The sequence below is a fragment of the Kogia breviceps genome, chromosome X, assembly GCF_026419965.1.
Source record: "Kogia breviceps isolate mKogBre1 chromosome X, mKogBre1 haplotype 1, whole genome shotgun sequence".
In the NCBI taxonomy this organism is placed as follows: domain Eukaryota; kingdom Metazoa; phylum Chordata; class Mammalia; order Artiodactyla; family Physeteridae; genus Kogia; species Kogia breviceps.
The window spans coordinates 80,001,501-80,023,890 of NC_081330.1; the positions used below are offsets into that span (position 1 = coordinate 80,001,501).

The window sequence follows — 22,390 nt, forward strand, 5'->3', positions numbered from 1 at the left end:
TAGAATGAGTTTGGGAGTGTTCCTCCCTCTGCTATCTTTTGGAAGAGTTTGAGAAGGGTAGGTGTTAGCTCTTCTCTAAATGTTTGATAGAATTCGCCTGTGAAGCCATCTGGTCCTGGGCTTTTGTTTGTTGGAAGATTTTTAATCACAGTTTCAATTTCAGTGCTTGTGATTGGTCTGTTCATATTTTCTATTTTTTCCTGGTTCAGTCTTGGCAGGTTGTGCATTTCTAAGAATTTGGGCATTTCTTCCAGGTTGTCCATTTTATTGGTATACAGTTGCTTGTAGTAATTTCTAATAATCTTTAGTATTTCTTCAGTGCCCATTTTTACTTCTTTTTCATTTCTAATTCTATTGATTTGAGTCTTCTCCCTTTTTTTTCTTGATGAGTCTGGCTAATGGTTTATCCATTTTGTTTATCTTCTCAATGAACCAGCTTTTAGTTTTATTGATCTTTGCTATTGTTTCCTTCATTTCTTCTTCATTTATTTCTGATCTGATCTTTATGATTTCTTTCCTTCTGCTAAATTTGGGTTTTTTTAATTCTTCTTTCTGTAATTGCTGTAGCTGCAAGGTTAGGTTGTTTATTCGAGATGTTTCCTGTTTCTTAAGGTAGGATTGTATAGCTAAAAACTTCCCTCTTAGAACTGCTTTTGCTGCATCCCATAGGTTTTGGGTTGTCGTGTCTCCATTGTCATTTGTTTCTAAGTACTTTATTACTTCCTCTTTGATTTCTTCAGTGATCACTTCGTTATTAGGTAGTGTATTGTTTAGCCTCCATGTGTTTGTATATTTTACAGATCTTTTCCTGTAATTGATATCTAGACTCATAGCGTTGTCGTCCGAAAAGGTACTTGATACAATTTCAATTTTCTTAAATTTAGCAAGGCTAGATTTTTGACCCAAGATATGATCTATCCTGGAGAATGTTCCATGAGCACTTGAGAAAAGTGTGTATTCTGTTGTTTTTGGATGGAATGTCTTATAAATATCAATTAAGTACATCTTGTTTAATGTATCCTTTTAAACTTGTGTTTCCTTATTTATTTTCATTTTGCATGATCTTTCCATTGGTGAAAGTGTGGTGTTAAAGTCCCCTACTATGATTGTGTTGCTGTCGATTTCCCCTTTTATGGTTGTTAGTATTTGCCTTATGTATCGAGGTGCTCCTATGTTGGGTGTATAAATATTTACAATTGATATACCTTCTTCATGGATCAATCCCTTGATCATTATGTAGTGTCCTTCTTTGTCTCTTGTAATAGTCTTCATTTTAAACTCTATTTTGTCTGATATGAGAATTGCTACTCCAGCTTTCTTCTGATTTCCATTTTCAGGGAATATCTTTTTCCATTCCCTCACTTTCAGTCTGTATGTGTCCCTAGGTCTGTAGTGGGTCTCTTGTAGACAACATATATATGGGTATTGTTTTTCTTGCCATTCAGCCAGTCTGTGTCTTTTGGTGGGAGCATTTAATCCATTTACATTTAAGGTAATTATCGATATGTATATTCCCATTACCATTTACTTAATTGTTATGAGTTTGTTCTTTTTTTTTTTTTAACATCTTTATTGGAGTATAATTGTTTTACAATAGTGTGTTAGTTTTCCCTCTACAACAAACTAAATCAGTTATACATACACACATGCTCCCACATCTCCTCCCTCTTGCATCACCCTCTCTCCCACCCTCCCTATCCCACACCCCCAGGCGGTCATACAGCACAGAGGTGATCTCCCTGTGCTATGCAGCAGCTTCCCACCAGCTATCTAATTTACATTTGATAGTGTATATATGTCCCTGCCACTCCCCCACTTCATCACAGCCCACCCCTCCCCCTCCCCATATCCTCAAGTCCATGCTCGAGTAAGTCTGTGTTTTATTCCCGTCCTACCACTAACCTCTTCATGACATTTTTTTCCCTTAGAGTCCATATATATGTGTTAGCATACGGTATTTGTTTTTCTCCTTCTGACTTACTTCACTCTGTATGACAGACTCCAGGTCCATCCACCTCATTATAAATAACTCAGTTTCATTTCTTTTTATGGCTGAGTAATATTCCATTGTATATATGTGCCACATCTTCTTTATCCATTCATCTGTTGATGGACACTTAGGTTGCTTCCATGTCCTGGCTATTGTAAATAGAGCTGCAATGAACATTTTGGTACATGAGTCTTTCTGAATTATAGTTTTCTCAGGGTATATTCCCATAGTGGGATTGCTGGGTCGTATGGTAGTTCTATTTGTAGTTTTTTAAGGAACCTCCATACTGTTCTCCATAGCGGCTGTATCAATTTACATTCCCACCAGCAGTGCAAGAGGGTTCCCTTTTCTCCACACCCTCTCCAGCATTTATTGTTTCTAGAGTTTTTGATGATGGCCAATCTGACCGGTGTGAGATGATATCTCATTGTAGTTTTGATTTGCATTTCTCTAATGATTAATGAGGTTGAGCATTCTTTCATGTGTTTGTTAGCAATCTGTATATCTTCTTTGGAGAAATGTCTATTTAGGTCTTCTGCCCATTTTTGGATTGGGTTGTTTGGTTTTTTGATATTGAGCTGCATGAGCTGCTTGTAAATTTTAGAGATTAATCCTTTGTCAGTTGCTTCATTTGCAAATATTTTCTCCCGTTCTGAGGATTTTCTTTTCATCTTCTTTATGGTTTCCTTTGCTGTGCAATAGCTTTTAAGTTTCATTAGGTCCCATTTGTTTATTTGTGTTTTTATTTCCATTTCTCTAGGAGATGGGTCAAAAAGGATCTTGCTGTGATTTATGTCGTATAGTGTTCTGCCTATGTTTTCCTCTAAGAGTTTGATAGTGTCTGGCCTTACATTTAGGTCTTTAACCCATTTTGAGTTTATTTTTCTGTGTGGTGTTAGGGATTGTTCTAATTTCATACTTATACATGTAGCTGTCCAGTTTTCCCAGCACCACTTATTGAAGAGGCTGTCTTTTCTCCACTGTATATCCTTCCCTCCTTTATGAAAGATAAGGTGACCATATGTGTGTGGGTTTATCTCTGGGCTCTCTATCCTGTTCCATTGATCTATATTTCTGTTTTTGTGCCAGTACCATATTGTCTTGATTACTGTAGCCTTGTAGTAGAGTCTGAAGTCAGGGAGCCTAATTCCTCCAGCTCCATTTCTCGTTCTCAAGATTGCTTTGGCTATTCGGGGTCTTTTGCGTTTCCATACAAATTGTGAAATTTTTTGTTCTAGTTCTGTAAAAAATGCCAGTGGTAATTTGATAGGGATTGCATTGAATCGGTAGATTGCTTTGGGTGGTATAGTCATTTTCACAATGTTGATTCTTCCAATCCAAGAACATGGTATATTTCTCCACCTATTTGTATCATCTTTAATTTCTTTCATCAGTGTCTTATAGTTTTCTGCATACAAGTCTTTTGTCTCCTTAGGTAGGTTTATTCCTAGATATTTTATTCTTTTTGTTGCAATGGTAAATGGGAGCGTTTTCTTAATTTCACTCTCAGATTTTTCATCATTAGTGTATAAGAATGCCAGAGATTTCTGTGCATTAATTTTGTATCCTGCAACTTTACCAAATTCATTGATTAGCTCTAGTAGTTTTTTGGTAGCATCCTTAGGATTCTCTATGTATAGTATCATGTCATCTGCAAACAGTGACAGCTTTACTTCTTCTTTTCCTATTTGGATTCCTTTTATTTCTTTTTCTTCTCTGATTGCTGTGGCTAGAACTTCCAAAACTATGTTGAATAAGAGTGGTGAGAGTGGGCAACCTTGTCTTGTTCCTGATCTTAGTGGAAATGGTTTCAGTTTTTCACCATTGAGAACGATGCTAGCTGTGGGTTTGTCATATATGGCCTTTATTATGTTGAGGAAAGTTCCCTCTATGCCCACTTTCTGCAAGGTTATTATCATAAATGAGTGTTGAATTTTGTCAAAAGCTTTCTCTGCATCTATTGAGATGATCATATGGTTTTTCTCCTTCAGTTTGTTGATATGGTGTATCACATTGATTGATTTGCATATATTGAAGAATCCTTGCATTCCTGGGATAAACCCCACTTGATCATGGTGTATGATCCTTTTAATGTGCTGTTGGATTCTGTTTGCTAATATTTTGTTGAGGATTTTTGCATCTATGTTCATCAGTGATATTGGCCTGTAGTTTTCTTTCTTTGTGACGTCTTTGTCTGGTTTTGGTATCAGGGTGATGTTGGCCTCATAGAATGAGTTTGGGAGTGTTCCTCCCTCTGCTATCTGTTGGAAGAGTTTGAGAAGGATAGGTGTTAGCTCTTCTCTAAATGTTTGATAGAATTCGCCTGTGAAGCCATCTGGTCCTGGACTTTTGTTTGCTGGAAGATTTTTAATCACAGTTTCAATTTCACTGCTTGTGATTGGTCTGTTCATATTTTCTATTTCTTCCTGGTTCAGTCTTGGCAGGTTGTGCATTTCTAAGAATTTGTCCATTTCTTCCAGGTTGTCCATTTTATTGGCATACAGTTGCTTGTAGTAATCTCTAATAATCTTTTGTATTTCTGCAGTGTCAGTTGTTATATCTCCTTTTTCATTTCTAATTCTATTGATTTGAGTCTTCTCCCTTTTATTCTTGATGAGTCTGGCTAATGGTTTATCAATTTTATTTATCTTCTCAAAGAACCAGCTTTTAGTTTTATTGATCTTTGCTATTGTTTCCTTCACTTCTTTTTCATTTATTTCTGATCTGATCTTTATGATTTCTTTCCTTCTGCTAAATTTGGGGGTTTTTTGTTCTTCTTTCTCTAATTGCTTTAAGTGCAAAGTTAGGTTGTTTATTCGAGATGTTTCCTGTTTCTTAAGGTATGATTGTATTGCTATAAACTTGCCTCTTAGAACTGCTTTTGCTGTATCCCATAGGTTTTGGGTCGTTGTGTCTCCATTGTCATTTGTTTCTAAGTATTATTTGATTTCCTCTTTGATTTCTTCAGTGATCACTTCGTTATTAAGTAGTGTATTGTTTAGCCTCCATGTGTTTGTATTTTTTACAGATCTTTTCCTATAATTGATATTTAGTGTCATAGCGTTGTGGTCAGAAAAGATACTTGATACGATTTCAATTTTCTTAAATTTGCCAAGGCTAGATTTGTGACCCAATATATGATCAATCCTGGAGAATGTTCCATGAGCACTTGAGAAAAATGTGTATTCTGTTGTTTTTGGATGGAATGTCCTATAAATATCAATTAAGTCCATCTTGTGTAATGTATCATTTAAAGCTTGTGTTTCCTTATTTATTTTCATTTTGGATGATCTGTCCATTGGTGAAAGTGGGGTGTTAAAGTCCCCCATTATAATTGTGTTGCTGTTGATTTCCCCTTTTAAGGCTGTTAGTATTTGCCTTATGTATTGAGGTGCTCCTATGTTGGGCGCATAAATATTTACAATTGTTATATCTTCTTCATGGATCGATCCCTTGATCATTATGTAGTGTCCTTCTTTGTCTCTTGTAATAGTCTTTATTTTAAAGTCTATTTTGTCTGATATGAGAATTGCTACTCCAGCTTTCTTCTGATTTCCATTTGCATGGAATATCTTTTTCCATCCCCTTACTTTCAGTCTGTATGTGTCCCTAGGTCTGAAGTGGGTCTCTTGTAGACAGCATATATATGGGTCTTGTTTTTGTATCCATTCAGCCAGTCTGTGTCTTTTGGTGGGAGCATTTAATCCATTTACATTTAAGGTAATTATCGATATGTATGTTCCTATTACCATTTACTTGTTTCGGGTTGTTCTTGTAGGTCTTTTCCTTCTCTTGTGTTTCTTGCCTAGAGAAGTTCCTTTAGGATTTGTTGTAGAGCTGGTTTGGTGGTGCTGAACTCTCTCAGTTTTTGCTTGTCTGTAAAGGTTTTAATTTCTCCATCAAATCTGAATGAGATCCTTGCTGGGTAGAGTAATCTTGGTTGTAGGTTTTTTTCCTTCATCACTTTAAATATGTCCTGCCACTCCCTTCTGGCTTGTAGAGTTTCTGCTGAAAGATCAGATGTTAATCTTATGGGGATTCCCTTGTGTGTTATTTGTTGTTTTTCCCTTGCTGCTTTTAATATGTTTTCTTTGTATTTAATTTTTGACAGTTTGATTATTATGTGTCATGGCATGTTTCTCTTTGGGTTTATCCTGTATGGAACTCTCTGTGCTTCCTGGACTTGATTGACTATTTCCTTTCCTATATTAGGGAAGTTTTCAACTATAATCTCTTCAAATATTTTCTCAGTCCCTTTCTTTTTCTCTTCTTCTTCTGGGACCCCTATAATTCGAATGTTGGTGCGTTTAATGTTGTCCCAGAGGTCTCTGAGACTGTCCTCAGTTCTTTTCATTCTTTTTTCTTTCTTCTGCTCTGCAGTAGTTATTTCCACTATTTTATCTTCCAGGTCACTTATCCGTCTTTCTGCCTCAGTTATTCTGCTATTGATCCCATCTAGAGTATTTTTAATTTCATTTATTGTGTTGCTCATCGTTGCTTGCTTCCTCTTTATTTCTTCTAGGTCCCTGTTAACTGTTTCTTGCAAATTGTCTATTCTATTTCCAAGATTTTGCATCATCTTCACCATCATTATTCTAAATTCTCTTTCAGGTAGATTGGCTATTACCTCTTCATCTGTTAGGTCTGGTGTGTTTTTATCTTGCTCCTTCATCTGTTGTGTGTTTTTCTGTCTTCTCATTTCGCTTATCTTACTGTGTTTGAGGTCTCCTTTTTGCACGCTGCAGGTTCGTAGTTCCTGTTGTTTTTGGTGGCTGTCCCCAGTGGCTAAGGTTGGTTCAGTGGGTTGAGTAGATTCCCTGGTTGGGGGGACTAGTGCCTCTGTTCTGGTGGATGAGGCTGGATCTTGTCCTTCTGGTGGGCAGGTCCTCGTCTGGTGGTGTGTTTGGGGATGTTGGTAACCTTATTATGATTTTAGGCAGCCTCTCTGCTAATGGATGGGGCTGTAGACCTGTCTTGCTCTTTGTTGGGGATAGGGTGTCCAGCACTGTTCTTTGCTGGTCCTTGAGTGAAGCTGGGTCTTGGTGTTGAGATGGAGGTCTCTGGGAGATTTTCGCCGTCTGATATTACGTGGAGCTCGGAGGTCTCTTGTGGACTAGTGTCTTGAGGTTGGTTCTCCCACCTCAGGGACACCGCCCTGGTGCCTGGCTGGGGCGCCAAGAACCTTTAATCCACACGGCTCAAAATAAAAGGTAGAATAAATAGAGAGGAAAGAAAAGGAAGGAAGGAGGGAGGGAGGGAAGGAAGGAAGAAAGGAAGGAAGAAATGAAGGAAGGAAGCAAGAAAGCAAGGACGGAAGGTGCAGAGGAAGAAAGGGAGGAAAGAAGGGGGAAGGAAGGAAGAAAGGAGGGAAGGAGGGAAGAAAGGAAGAAAGAAAGGGAGAAGACAGAGTAGTATAAAGTATAGTTATTAAAATAAAAAATAATTATTAAGAAGAAAAATTTCCTTTTAAAAAAAAAAAAAAAAACCCAAAAATCACAAACAAACAAACAAAAAACAGAAAAATGGGTCGGTCTAACCCTAGGACAAATGGTGCAAGCAAAGCTATACAGACAAAATCTCACACAGCAGCACACACATACACACCCACAAAAAGAAAAAAAAGGGGGAAATAATAGTATATCTTGCTCCCAAAGTCCACCTCCTCAACTTGGGATGATTCGTTGTCTATTCAGGTTTTCAACAGATGCAGGGCACTTCAAGTTGACTGTGGAGCTCCAATCCGCCGCCTCTGAGGCTGTTGGGAGAGATCTCCCCCTCTCCTCTCTGTTCGCACAGTTCCTGGGGTTCAGCTTTGGACTTGGTCCCGCCTCTGCGTGTAGGTTGTCCGAGGGCGACTGCTCTTCGCTCAGACAGGACGATGTTAAAGGAGCAGTTGATTCGGGGGCTCCAGCTCACTCAGGCTGGGGGGAGGGAGTGGCACGGGGGCGGGGCGAGTCTGCGACGTCAGAGGCCGACGTGACGCTGCACAGGCCCAAGGCGCGCCGTGCGTTCTCCCGGGGAAGCTGTCCCTGGATCCCGGGACCCCGGCAGTGACGGACTGCACGGGCTCCCGGGAGGGCCGGCGCGGAGAGTGACCCGTGCGCACACACAGGCCTCTTGGTGGTGGCAGCAGCAACCTTAGCGTCCGACACCCGTCTCTACTGTCCGTGCCGACAGCCGCGGCTCGCGCCCGTTTCTGGAGCTCCTCTATGCGGTGCTCTTAATCCCCTCACCTCACACCCGAGGAAGCAAAGAGGCAAGAAAAAGTCTCTTGTCTCTTCGGCAGCTCCGCGCCCAGTTCTAGGGCTCCTTTAAGCGGCGCACTTAATCCCCTCTCCTCGCGCCCAGGCAGCAAAGAGGGAGGAAAAGGTCTCTTGCCTCTTCGGCAGCTCCAGACTTCTCCCGAACTCCCTCCCGGCCAGCCGTGGCGCACTAGCCCCCTTCAAGCTGTCTTCACTCTGCCAACTCCAGCCCTTTCCCCGGGATCCGACTGAAGCCTGAGCCTCAGCTCCTGGCCCCGCCTGCCCCGGCGGGCGAGCAGACAAGCCTCTCGGGCTGGTGAGCGCCGGTCGGCACCGATCCTCTGCGGGAATCTCTCCGCTTTGCCCTCCGCACCCCTGTGCCTGAGCTGTCCTCCGCGGCTCCGGAGCTTCCCCCTCCGGCGCCCGCAGTCTCCGCCCGCGAAGGGGCCTCTAGTGTGTGGGAGTCTTTCCTCCTTCTCAGCTCCCTCCCACTGGCGTAGGTCCCGTCCCTATTCTTTTGTCCCTGTTTATTCTTTTTTCTTTTGCCCTACCCAGATATGTGGGGAGTTTCTTGCCTTTTTGGAGGTCCGAGGTCCTCTGCCAGCGTTCGGTGGGTGCTCTACAGGAGAAGCTCCACCTGTAGATGTATTTCTGATGTCTCTGTGAGGAGGAAGGAGATCTCCGCGTCTTACTCTTCCGCCATCTTTAAGCCTGCCCTTGAGTTTGTTCTTGTAGATCTTTTCCTTCTCTTGTGTTTCTTGCCTAGAGAAGTTCCTTTAGCCTTTGTTCTAAAGCTGGTTTGGTGGTGCTGAACTCTCTCAGATTTTGCTTGTCTGTAAATGTTTTAATTTCTCCATCCAATCTGAATGAGATCCTTGCTGGGTAGAGTAATCTTGGTTGTAGGTTTTTCTCCTGCATCACTTTAAATATGTCCTGCCACTCCCTTCTGGCTTGCAGAGTTTCTGCTGAAAGATCAACTGTTAACCTTATGGGGATTCCCTTGTGTGTTATTTGTTGGTTTTCCCTTGCTGCTTTTAATATGTTTTCTTTGTATTTATTTCTTGATAGTCTGATTAATGTGTGTCTTGGTTTGTTTCTCCTTGGATTTATCCTATGGGACTTCCTGTGCTTCCTGGACTGGATTAACTATTTCCTTACCCATATTAGGGAAGTTTTCAACTATAATCTCTTCAAATATTTTCTCAGTCACTTTCTTTTTCTCTTCTTCTTCTGGTACCCCTATAATTCGAATGTTGGTGCATTTAATGTTGTCCCAGATGTCTCTGAGACTGTCCTCAGTTCTTTTCATTCTTTTTTCTTTCTTCTGCTCTGCAGTAGTTATTTCCACTATTTTATCTTCCAGGTCACTTATCCTTTCTTCTGCCTCAGTTATTTTGCTATTGATCCCATCTAGAGTATTTTTAATTTCATTTATTGTGTTGCTCATCATTGCTTGCTTCCTCTTTATTTCTTCTAGGTCCTTGTTAAATGTTTCTTGCATTTTGTCTATTCTATTTGCACAATTTTGAATCATCTTTACTATCATTATTATGAATTCTTTTTCAGGTAGACTGCCTATTTCCTCTGCATTTGTTAGGTCTGTAGGGTTTTTACCTTGCTCCTTCATGTGCTGTGTGTTTTTCTTTCTTTTCATTTTGCTTATCTTACTGTGTTTGGGGTCTCCATTTTGCAGGCTGCTGGTTCATAGTTCCCATTGTTTTTGGTGTGTGTCCCCAGTGGCTAAGGTTGGTTCAGTGGGTTGAGTATGTTTCCTGGTTGAACGGACTAGTACTTGTGTTCTGGTGGATGAGGCTGGATCTTATCTTTTTGGTGGGCAGGTCCACGTCTGCTGGTGTGTTTTGGGGTGTCTGTAGCCTTATTATAATTTTTTGCAGCCTCTCTGCTAATGGATGGGGTTGTAGTCCTGTCTTGCTAGTTGTTTGGCATACGGTGCCCATCCCTGTAGCTTGCTGGTCGTTTTGTGGAGCTGGGTCTTGGTGTTGAGATGGAGATTTCTGGGAGATTTTTGCCTTTTGATATTACGTGGAGCTGGGAGGTTTCTTGTGGACCAGTGTCCTGAAGTTGGTTCTCCCACCTCAGAGACACAGCCCTGACGCTTGGCTTGAGCAGCAAGAGCCTTTAATCCAAACGGCTCAGAATAAAAGGGAGAAAAAATCTAAAGGAAAGAAAGAAAGGAAGGAAGGGAGGAAAGTAGGAAGGGAGGAAGGAAGGGAGGAAGATAGGGAGGAAGGAAGGGAGCACGAAATGGAGGAAGAAATGGAGAAAGGAAGGAAGAAAGAAAGAAGATAAAGTAGGATAAAATAAAATTATTAAAATAAAAAATAATTATTAAGAAGAAAAAAATTTTTAAGTAAAGAAAAAAAAGCCAAAAAAAGGGGGACGGTTAGAACCCTAGGATAAATTGTGAAAGCAATGCTGTACAGAGAAAATCTCACACAGCAGCACACACATCCACACTCACAAAAAGAGAAAAAGGGGTATATAGTAATATATCTTGCTCCCAAAGTCCACCTTCTCAACTTGGGATGATTTGCTGTCTATTTAGGTATTCTACAGATGCAGGGCACTTCAAGTTGATTGTGGAGCTTTAATCCGCTGCTTCTGAGGCTGCTGGGAGAGACCTCCCCCTCTCCTCTTTGTTCGCACAGCTCCTGGGGTTCATCTTTGTGCTTGGCCCCACCTCTGCTCATAGGTCGCCTGAGGGCGTCTGCTCTTTGCTCATACAGGACGGGGTTAAAGGAGCAGCTGATTCGGGGGCTCTGGCTCAGGCTGAGTGTAGGCAGGGGTATGGATGCAGGGCGAGCCTGCAGAGGCAGAGACCAACGTGATGTTGCACCAGCCTGAGGCATGCCATGCATTTTCCCAGGGAAGTTGTCCCTGGATCGCAGGACCCTGGCAGTGTTGGGCTGCACAGGCTCCCGGGAGGGGAGGTGTGGAGAGTGACCTGTGCTCACACACAGGTTTCTTTGTGGTGGCAGCAGCAGCCCTAGTGTCTCATGCCCGTCTCTGGTGTCTGCGCTGATAGCCATGGCTCACGCCCATTTCTGGAGCTGCTTTACTTGGTGCACTTAATCCCCTCTGCTCTCACACCAGGAAACAAAGAGGCATGAAAAAGTCTCTTGTCTCTTCGGCAGCTCCACGCCCATCTCTGGAAGTCCTTTAAGTGGCGTGCTTAAACTCCTCTCTTTGCACACCAGAAAGCAAAGAGGGAAGAAAAGGTCTCTTCCCACTTCCACAGCTCCAGACTTCTCCCAGACTCCCTTCCGGCTAGCCATGGTGCACTAACCGCTTCAGGCTTTGTTCACGCAGCCAACCCCAGTCCTCTACCAGCTTCCGACTGAACTTTTAATGTTTTCTCTTTGTCTTTAATTTTGTCAGTTTGATGAATATGTGTCTTGCTGTGTTCCTCCTTGGGTTTATCTTCTATGGGACTCTGCACTTCCTGGACTTGAGTGAGCATTTCGTTTCTCATGTTAGGGAAGTTTTCAGCTATTATCTCTTCAAATATTTTCTCAGACCCTTTCTCTCTCTCTTCTCCTTCTGGGACACCTATAATGCAAATATTGGCGCATTTAATGTTTTCCCGAAGGTCTCTGAGACTGTCCTCATTTCTTTTCATTCTTTGTTGTGTGGCAGTGATTTCCACTACTCTGTCTTCTAGCTCACTTATTTGTTCTTCTGCCACATTTATTCTGCTATTGATTTCCTTCTAGTGTATTTTTCATTTCAGTTATTGTATTGTTCATCTGTTTGTTGTTCTTTGAATCTTCTAACTCTTTGTTAAACATTTCTTATATCCTTTCTGTCTGTACCTCCATTCTTTTTCTGAGATCGTGGATCATCTTTACTATCATTACTCTGAATTATGTTTTATGGAGATTGCCTATCTCCATTTCACTTAGTTCTGGGTTTTTATCTTGTGCCTTCTTCTGGATCATATTTCTGTGCCATCTCATTTTGTCTAATTTTCTGTGTGGTCTCCTTTCTGCAGCCAGCAGGATTGTAGCTCCTTTTGCTTCTGATGTCTGCCCCCTGGTGGTTAAGGTTGGTCCTGGTGCTTGTGCCTGGCCACTGGTGGGTGAAGTTGGGTCTTGTCCCTATGGGGGCATGGCCATTTCAAGGGGTGTGTTTAGAGGTGTCTGTGAGCTCAGTATGACTTTAGGAAGCCTGTCTTCAGCCTAGATCTTTCTGCTAGGAACTTTACTCTTAAATTATGAGCATGTACAGTCTTTTTAATGTCATCAAAGTTACCTTACTTTTGAGATCTGCCTACCTACCAGGCTAATATTTTCTTGACGTGAGGAAAACATAAATAATCTATTTCTCCAGCTAAGCTAACCACTTTTTTTCTTTTTGTTTATTCAAGGTTCTGGTGTGGGATGTATAACCGCTTTGACAAAGGGCTGCAGCCCAAGCAGAGTATGCTAGAGAGCCTCTTGGAAATTAAGAAGCAGAGATCAATGCTGGAGGCAGATGTGCACAAACTAGAAAAGGTGACGAGTTAAACCTCAAAATGAGAACCTCTTGCCCCTTCTGAGTAGGCCCAATCCACTGGGAGTTGAATTGGTACTTGTGAGAAGCTGCCTGGCTGGCTTGTTATACTGTCTGCTTTCTAAGCATCCTGTGTCTATAAAGCTCTAAGTCACAACTCTTTTTTTACATCACATATTAAGTGGTAAATATAACACTCAGCTAAACAAGTGGATTGGTTCCCTTTTTGGATCTGGATGGAATTATTAGGAGGAACAAGAGGGAATGACAGGGAAGTAATACAAGTATTTGTTATCCATCAAGAGAATAAGTATAACTTCTTGGGTGTACCAATGAGAACAATGAAATTGTTATATTTCCAATTAGGAAAACCTTATAAAAAATCTGATTTCCTTCCCATGTAGATTATAAATTCTGCTCATTGTACCAGCAAAACCAAAGTCACACACTTGTTTTTAATTAGAGGTTAAACAATTCAACAGGGATTTCCTTTCAAAAAATGGAAAATACTGAGCTGCTTCTGGAATCCAGAGGTCCCTAAGGGTGTGTTTGAAGTAGAGGGGAGGGATATTTTTTAGAAAAGAATTCTTGGAAAGGGTGTGCTATTTAGGTACTGGGTGTGAACCTCCTTTTGACCAGATAAGGCATAGCTTTTCTGCTCACTGTAAGCAAACAGATATCCTTTTATTGTGAAAATAAATGTATTGTGATTACATCAGATCCTAAACTTTTGAATGTCCTCTTGGCAGGTAACAGTCAGTTAGTTACTTGGTTCCATTAAAAAAAAAAGAAGAAGAGGAAGGGGAAGGGGAAGGAAAACACTGAAGCATAACTTAAAATCATAGGAAACAAGCAGCCCCAAGAAGGTCAAGCCCTAGGCAGAACTGAGAAGTTGGAAACCTTTTTCCTAATGTCTCCTGCCTCCTTTTTTACCTATTAGCAGCCTTCTCCACAAGGACTCCAGAGCAGGTCTCCTATTCTAAACCCAGCCCTTTCACTTATCCCTGCCTAATTCCTGAGAGAATCAGATTCATTCTAGATAGAATCAGATCACTTTCTGATTCTAAAGTTCAAAAGTAAGGCTTCCTTTTAAAATAATAACTATTATTAACATTCCTTTTTTAACACAGAGAAGAGAAACAAAAGCAGCCCAACAGATAACCCTGTTGACGTTTTAAATAAAAAGGCAGTACAAGTATAAAGTTAGAATATGCAGAATACAAAAATGTACAAAATGGAACGTTGAAAAAACTCTTCCAGCCACCTACCCATTCAGTTTCTCTCTCCAAGTGTTATCACCTTGTGTGTGTGTGTATGATTTTGTGATTTCCAGGAAAATAAGAGTGGTATGCTTATACCCTAAGGCAGGAGCTCTTAACTGGAGTCCATGAACCCAGAGATGTCCACAGATGCCCCTCAGTGGATCTGTGAAACCCCTGAAATTATACCTAAAGACTGTGTGCCATCTCATGCACTCACATGTGAATGCATGCAGTTTTCTGAGAAGAAGGTCCATCATTTTCTTCAGATTTTCAAAGGTGTCTATGACCCACAAAAAGTTAAGAATCACTGTTGTAAAGTATCAGTGAATCATTGTGTTATCCCTGAAGGTGAAAATATCCATTGGAGATAGCATGAAGTAGTAGACAGATCATAGACTTTGGCATTAAGAAGAGGCAGGGTCATATCTCAGCTCTACCACTTCCTAAATGTGTGAATTTGGGGTGACTTAAATTCTCTGAGCCTCAGTTTCCTCATCTGTAAAATACAGCTAATTCCTAACTAATAAGACTCTTAAGTATAAAAGGAAATACTATATGTAAAGTGCCTGGGACATGGAGGTATTCAATAAATGTTAGTGATCCTTTCCCTTGCCCTCCCTGCTCCCAGTAATAAAATTACATTTATCAGAAAAGGGAACTTTTATATATACAAGACTATTGAGGGTCTTTAGTAGTAGGGCTTTTAAAGCACTGTCAAGTGATGAAGAAAAGATGTTTGAGGATGAGGAGGGGGCAAAAGGTCATTTGCTACCATATGAGTGACAGCAGGCAGGATCCCTATAGGTCAATGTGATGTTTGCCTGGTTTTACTCCAGTTTCTAATGCTTTTCAACCATTCCTTGCTCCCATGACAGAAAGTGAAAGCTCATGATGAGCCACCAGAAGAAGTCTGTACCTGCGCTCAATTAGGGCGTTTATTATCTCAACACCTGGGAACTCCTTTAACCAATCCTCTCGGCTTTATGGGTATTGATGGAGACCTGAATACCTTGATGGAGAATGGCACTCTTTCTAGGGAAGGAGGCCTTCGAGTTCAGATGGATCAAGTAAAAAGCCAGTGTGCAGACCTCCACCCTGACTATTATGGGACCATGGGCAACCTTAGGGCCATAAACATTTCTGGGGATGTTGGCTTCTCTGGAGACACAGGCATCTCTGGTGTCTCAGGCATCTCTGGCAACACGGGCACCTCTGAGGCTATGGGCTTCTATGAAGACATCAGCATCTCTGGGGCCATGAGCTTCTCTGGGACCACAGGCATCTATGAAGACACAGGACTCTCTAAGGCCATCACCAAGGAGGCAGGTTTCTCTAAGCAACAGTGAGCTATTCATCTGCTTCCATATTAGGTGCACCTGCAACACCCACAATGATCCTTGTCTCAAAAAAGGCTGTGCTGCTTTTCTAATTGGGTTAAATGGGCAAGGCCGAGGCACCCTCCTCCCACTTAAGAGTCTGGAAGGGGATTTAGGGCCTTTACTAGTTAAGCAACCAATATGTGCATGTCAAGCAGCCCAGAATATAGGCAAGAGAAAGAATATGTTATTCTAGAATGGGATTTAGCTTTAAAAATATTGCTTTTCAGCTGAGATATTAGGCTGGTTCCATTTTTCAATTTTCCTTAAAGATCAGCCTCCCTCACATTTCCACCCTTACTATTATAGCATGAGAACAAGTTGAAATATTGTCACAGTGGAGAATTAAGAACCTGTTGAGGGGGTGGAGAGATGGTGTGCAACAGGTAACTGAATTGCAGAATAGCTTAAAAGAAAATTTTACTTGCAATTGTATTTAGTCATACAATGTAAGCGAACATTATTGCCAATAGAGACCCCAACATTTGCCCGAGAAATAAATCAAAATGATCCATGGGTACTTGGTGGTTTAGAACATATAAGGAAATAGTTTTCTTAAGTTACAACACTTGTTTTCCCCAACTCACACCCTGGTTAGGTCTTATAATACTCAGCCAAATCCCTTTTTCATAGATAGCCCATTGATAAACTTAAATCCACTACATTCTAAAATGATCAATTCCAAAATAGTGAGGTCTGAATTAATAATATTGATCAATAGCATTCTCGACATCAGTTCAGGAGACAACTGAAAATCTCAGTTCTTTAGACCCTGGCTTGCACATGGCATATGTGCCCATCTAAGGTTTCCTAAAACAGGACTATTCTTAGGTCTTTTTTTTTTTTTGGCCAAACTGCATGGTATGTGGGATATTAGTCCCCTGACTAGGGATTCCCCCTACAGTGGAAGCATGGAATCTTAACCACTGGACCGCCAGGGAAGTCCATCTTCTTAGGTCTTTTTATGAAGACCAGTGGTTTTACTTCCCTAGACATCACATCAAGTTTGTGGATTTTTAGACATAATTGGCACTACTTTTAAAATCTGGTAGTCTTAACACCTTGTGCTAATGTACACTTTTGAAAAAAGTCTATTCTTAAAGCATGCCCAAATACTCCAGGGAGAAGGGGATGTGTTGTTTAAACACCAAACTTTCCCCCACTTGGGGTTGATACATGCTGTACACTTTCCTATTGGATATTTAGTCATAGTTTACCCACTTCCACATGCTGGGGTAGGGTGAGTCTTGGGTAGTTTGGGTCGTGCACTACGTATTGTCAGCATTTTCAGAACTCCCATTGCGAATAGAATCCATGTCTTCACCTAAGATGTCTATTCTGTATACCATAGGTCTGGTTTAAGCTAAAAAATTCGATGTCTGGGCTTCCCTGGTGGTGCAGTGGTTGAGAATCCGCCTGCCGATGCAGGGGACACGGGTTCGTGCCCCGGTCCGGGAAGGTCCCACATGCCGCGGAGCGGCTGGGCCCGTGAGCCATGGCCGCTGAGCCTGCGCGTCCGGAGCCTGTGCTCCGCAACGGGAGAGGCCACAACAGTGAGAGGCCCGCGTACTGAAAAAAAAAAAAAAAAAAAAAAAAAAAATCGATGTCTTAGTGAAAGAGCCATCTCTGTTACTACCATATCCATTTGTAAATACAGACATCTCTGAAGGATCACCACATTAGTTACTTTTCTCTATAAGAAAGAAGGACCTTTTAATCGAAGTGTTAGAAGTAGCAGAGAAGACCCAGGATAGTTCCTTGATTTCTTACCCCTAGTTAAACTATGGACACACAAAAAAATATTCCTATTTAGAGGAAGAACTCTAAGTCATTTTGGTTGTCTTTTTTCATATGTAAATAGGGGCCATTTTTCTACTTATCGCTCCTTGATAGCTGCCTTGTTCCTATAATTTTAAAACATCAATGTGATTTCCGATTGTATCTTGTCATCCCCTCTTTCCACTGTTTGGTCTTTAAATCATCAGATGTTGCCAGTTGTCATTTGACTTCTTACTTCTGGAAAAAAAAATGGGATTTGTACAAGTCATTTTGATCTGGAAGCTCCATCTAAACCCTGGCTTTGTGAAGGAAGTTGTCAAAGAGGATGACAATACCAATCATCTGCTACAAATGAGTTTATTCTGGATCTTGCTTTATATCCAGGGCTTCCTCCCATATCTCAATCTGAATTTTATAGTCCATTAACTAGTATGATATTTCCAATAGTGTGTTAAGGTCTTTTCAGAGAAAGAAAAACGGCAAATGACCTTTGCAAATCCTGTAAAAAGTTAGTTTAAGGGTCTCAGATTTATTTCTACAGACCTGTACAAGGGCAGTACATAGTACCACACCTTATTTCTTAGATCCAAAACAAAATTAATCATTAGTGACAAGTTCTTTTCAATATAGTTCTAGACTGAGAAGTGGTGAAGAGCAACACTGCTATTTCCAGTCAATTTGTTTGGTCTTTTATTATTTTTATTCCCCAGCATGTCCTATGTTACCTGTATATGACATACATGGAACTAAGGAAAACCTTGTGAAAATCCCCTATTTACTCTCAACACATAACACCTCCCTGTTTTACAGTTGAATTTGTAAATCTGAAGGAGGAAAAAGTTCAGTAGAATCCAAATATTTATGCACTGGTAAAAACCCAGTAGCTATCTGTAGTCAGGAGCCTAGCAATAGAGGGGAGGCTCCTGAAGGAAAGTTACTGGGTATACTAGAAAAGATCATCTATTAATGGCTTTCATTTCATACCCTCATATAGCACCTATGCTGTGAAAGAAATGTGATGCCCTCCGCCACTGCCCTACCCTTCCAGTTCCCTGAGCAGAAAATTCCATTCTCATGTGACTGCTCCACTTAAATAGGAAGGCATTTAACCACCTGCCACTGTCTCATCCATGAACCTGACATCTCCCTGTTTCCTATACAGCTTACATGGGCCTGGGGTCACTCCTTATCTTTTCCAAGCATGAGGCAGGCTCTGTGCCTGGGAGTGTGGCCATGCTCAGATTCTACATGAACACCTTTCTTAAAAATTCATTAAGTATTAGTTTATAGAATAACAGATTCCTCATGGTAATAACTAAAACAATACTAAATAACAAGCCTAAGTAACATCTTTTTAAAGAAGAAATTCAAGGATGGGGTTTGCTGTAGGATAGAAAGCATGAAACTTTATTTGGCACTAACTGGGCAAGAATGTAAAGCTTATGGTACATGTATTAGGCACAGGTATCTTTTGGAAAGTCACCCTAGAAACTGTGTTCAGTTACTACCAAGTCAGTTGTCATGCCTGTCAACATGCATGGACACATTTTGTCTAAGAAACACTTCACACTTCACTGAATGCAAGATCTTTCCTTGAACACTTCCAACCAGAAGGAATCCAAGTCTTTTTATGAGTTGCTTTCAAACCAGATTGGTAAATATTTAAGCTTGGCCTGAATTTAGCAGACAGAGAAGTTTAATAACTATGTCTGATCTTTGTTACATAGTGACTTTTATTAAACACATAATACCTTTTCTTGATGCTATTAAGCTTTGATGTACCACTGGAAAATCTTTCTGAGAGCATTTTATAAAGTGGCTTTTTATAAAAACAGTTGTGTAGGGAAATGTAAATTTCCTGTAAGAAAAATACTTGTCTAAAAAAGGTATATTACAGATTGGTTTCTTCCTAGGAAGATTGTTCTCACTTTCTCTCTCAATTTCCAAAGTATATGATTTAATGATATCTGTTGTACCAAATCTCTCCTCCACCCTCAGGCCTCTCCCTCCCAGAATTCTATGTATGATACAGGCAGATGTGTTTGTAACCAAATCTGGTTACTTTCTTCTAAGTGCCAAATCTAGACCTGACTTTTTATATAGACATTTATAAACAAAAAGTAGACATGGATTAAGCCTTGAATTTTTTTCCTATTCGGTTATTTTTAACATAATGTGAAGAAATGGCTTGGCTATTAGATGACGCCAAACAAACAAAGGACAAGGGAAAAGATTTGGGGTTGTAAAGGACTCTTAGTTTGTTTCCCTTTTAGAGGCAGTTCCATTTTCAAAGCATTTGATGGCAGCAACAGAAGCTTTTCCAATGCAAAAAAAAAAAAAAAAAGTGATTTTCAAGCCATACAGAACATGTCTTCTCTGATTCCCTGGCTGTGAGACTTGACAGTCTGTGCCTTCCCCTTAAATAGGAAGTATTGATTTCATCATCAGTCACAGCAGCGCATGTCTCCTTTAGATGTCAGTGCAAGTAAAAGTGTGTTACATGCTCTGTGATTTGTGACTTGTCTTCACAAAAGGCAAGTGCGCTTTGAAAGCTAATTTAGGCCCATGTGTCTTGCTGGGGCTAAACAAAAACATATTCAGAAGTTGGCCTGTGTGAAACCAACAGCTTCTGTGTTAAGCCTGGTGCTCTCTTCCCTGGCATTTTCTAAAGCTTTGGGGATGACCTAAAAGCCTCTTTCTCTTCCAAAGCTTTGTTGCTTTTCAACCACTTTCATGGCTTTGTACTCTGACTCTTTAGAGAGCTCTACACTAGCCCTTATAGAATCCCAGTTGTGGAAAAGGTGGGGGGAAGAGAGGAGGAAAGAGAAGGTAATATAGAAATACACCTGGCCAATTAAGCTGAAGGAGTATATGCTAGTCCAGGATGACCAGCATACCAATTAATTAAGATTGAATGTGCTCCAGTAAGGTCCAAAAAAGGTCCTCTTTTCCAGGTAGTGTTGTGGCTGACATATTTTCTTTTAAGGCTATCTTTTACACTGGTAGAAATTCTTTCCTTTAGAATGCTCTGAGTTGTGCATTTTCTATGCCAACAATTTTCTCTTCTAGGGTATGTGGTCCTGGGTTTTCTTTTCTTTTAAAGTGTCAAAGATGGTAGGGGGTATTCTCTCCCATTAATATATGTCTCTAAGGCTGTTGGGTCATGAGTTCCTTCTTTGCCTCTTTGTAGGTGAAACATCATTGGATCCCCTGCCACCAGTCGCATGAGACTATGTACACCAAAGTCACGAGGTGATCACTGTCAAAAGACTCATGTCTCTGACCCTACCTCACATGCAGTTGACCACACCAGTTCATATAAAGTATTTCCATGCCACCACCTCACATTTGCAGACAGGGTTATTTCTGTATTTTGTGAATGCCAATAGGAATGCAGAGCATGTATACTAGTTTTGAAACAGACCATGTCCTGTATTCTAGTTAACAGTGCCTCAGGCTTAGGAATAGGTAATAAATTCAGTCTTTTTGGAATGTAACTCATAGTAAGAGTATTTGTGTATGTGTTTACTGTAACTTCAGTAGCATCTGGTTGGACAGGTCATTTGGGCATTCAAATGAAGATAATTTATCCAAGAATAAAAAACTGTTTTAGTGCTAGACCTCTAACTTTGATATTGTCCAGCTAAGTGCCATGGGGACTTTAGGACTTGTTAAGCCAGAGATACAAACCAAAGTGATGGTGAAGTAATTGTCCTTTTTGCTGGGGTGTATTGATCAGGCAGCTTTAGAAGTAGTATTCAAATATATGACCATTGTTACCTGTAGTGTGATAATGTTAGCCATATACCTGCATGAACGTCATGCAACTGATGTATAAATCAGAATCCAGGCTGTGTAGGTTCTTTGAGAACCTGACTTTTCATTAGCCCCAGGTTTACAGAATGATTGTCACAGCAGCTCAAGTCTGAACTTTCCAAGGAACAACCGTGTATATAATTGATTTTAAACTTCCTGTTGTGTGTTATTTTGAACCTGTCATACCAGTGAGGTATGGGTGTGTGACCCTGTCAGAATGTTCACTGTCATTTGTTTAGTCCAGTGCCAAATTGCTCACTGGCTCCCTTCTGCACTTGTGTTCCGATTTGAAGATGTTGGTTGATACAGTTTTTTGTTCTAGAATTTAAAACCTTCAATCATTTATGTGTGTGAGTTTACTGTGTAATAGCTACAAATTAAAGGAAAGGTGGTATACCTTCAAAAAAAAGGTACCCTGACCTAGCCTTAATGGATGAACCACCTTATAAAGACAGAATCTGCAGGTAGGTTAAATGTTGATGTTAAAATAAGACAAAATAGGTATCCGAGAGGATGCCTGGTTCTGGACAGCACTGTGGAGTGCAGAGTCTATCTAGCATTGATGAGCTGGGAGGACAAGACTGACACCCACTTAACTCACAAAAGCATACTGACTGAACACCAGTTTGTTCATTCACATTGGGGGATAGATCTCTCCAGGGATCTGGCTCTTCACCCCCTCCAGGGCCCCTTCTCTTTTCTCCACCTCCCATCCAACAAGAATATTCACACATGGAGCCTCATGAATTCAGGGATTATTTCCTCCAGGCCACAAAAGAGGCCAGTGATCTCTCCTTGCCCCAAAGCAGGGCCTCCCTCTCTGGAAACTACATGCCCAGGGCCTCCAGTGGGTAGAATACAAGGAGATCTGGGTTCTAGTCCTGGCTTTGCCATTTATTAGCTTTATGGCCTTGGGCAAGTTACTTCCCCTCTGTGAGCCTCAGAGGCCTCATCTGGAAAATGGGGGTAATAATCATACCTTCTACACAGAGTGGTTATGCAGATTAACTGAGCTAATATGTGAAGTATTACCTGGTTCAGTGCCTGGAAAATTTTTAATAATCAATCAAAATACATTAGTCAGTCTCCTTCTACTTTCAGCCCTGTTGCTACTAATTAAACTAACCAATTCTTACTCTTAGGCTTCCTTTTTCTTCAATCCATTCAACACCCTTCTTACTTTTGACACATTGTCTTTAGACAATAAAGATACAATACAATAAGGTTACAATACAATTTCTGTCAGTCCATTTAGGCTACTATAACAAAATACCAGACACTGGGTGGCTTATAAAAAACAAACATTTATTTCTCATGGTCTGGAGGCTGGGAAGCCCAAGACCTGGCAGATTTGGTGTCTGATGAGAGCCTGCTTTCTAGACAGCTATCTTTCACTGTATCCTCACATGGTGG

The 22,390-nt window shown here is 40.8% G+C and overlaps 1 protein-coding gene across 4 annotated transcripts in view; it reads left to right on the top strand.

The window, feature by feature from the left end:
- The window catches only part of MTMR8 (myotubularin related protein 8), a 233,709-nt gene extending 212,392 nt beyond the window's left edge, over nucleotides 1-21,317 (top strand). For all 4 annotated transcript variants that reach the window (XM_059050986.2, XM_067023271.1, XM_067023270.1 and 1 more), the window contains 2 exons: nucleotides 12,620-12,746; nucleotides 14,882-21,317. In XM_059050986.2, coding sequence (XP_058906969.1) covers nucleotides 12,620-12,746; nucleotides 14,882-15,352 — 598 coding nt within the window. In that variant the 3' untranslated portion in view covers nucleotides 15,353-21,317. The remainder of the gene's footprint in view (nucleotides 1-12,619; nucleotides 12,747-14,881) is intronic.
- Nucleotides 21,318-22,390: the final 1,073 nt, after the last annotated feature.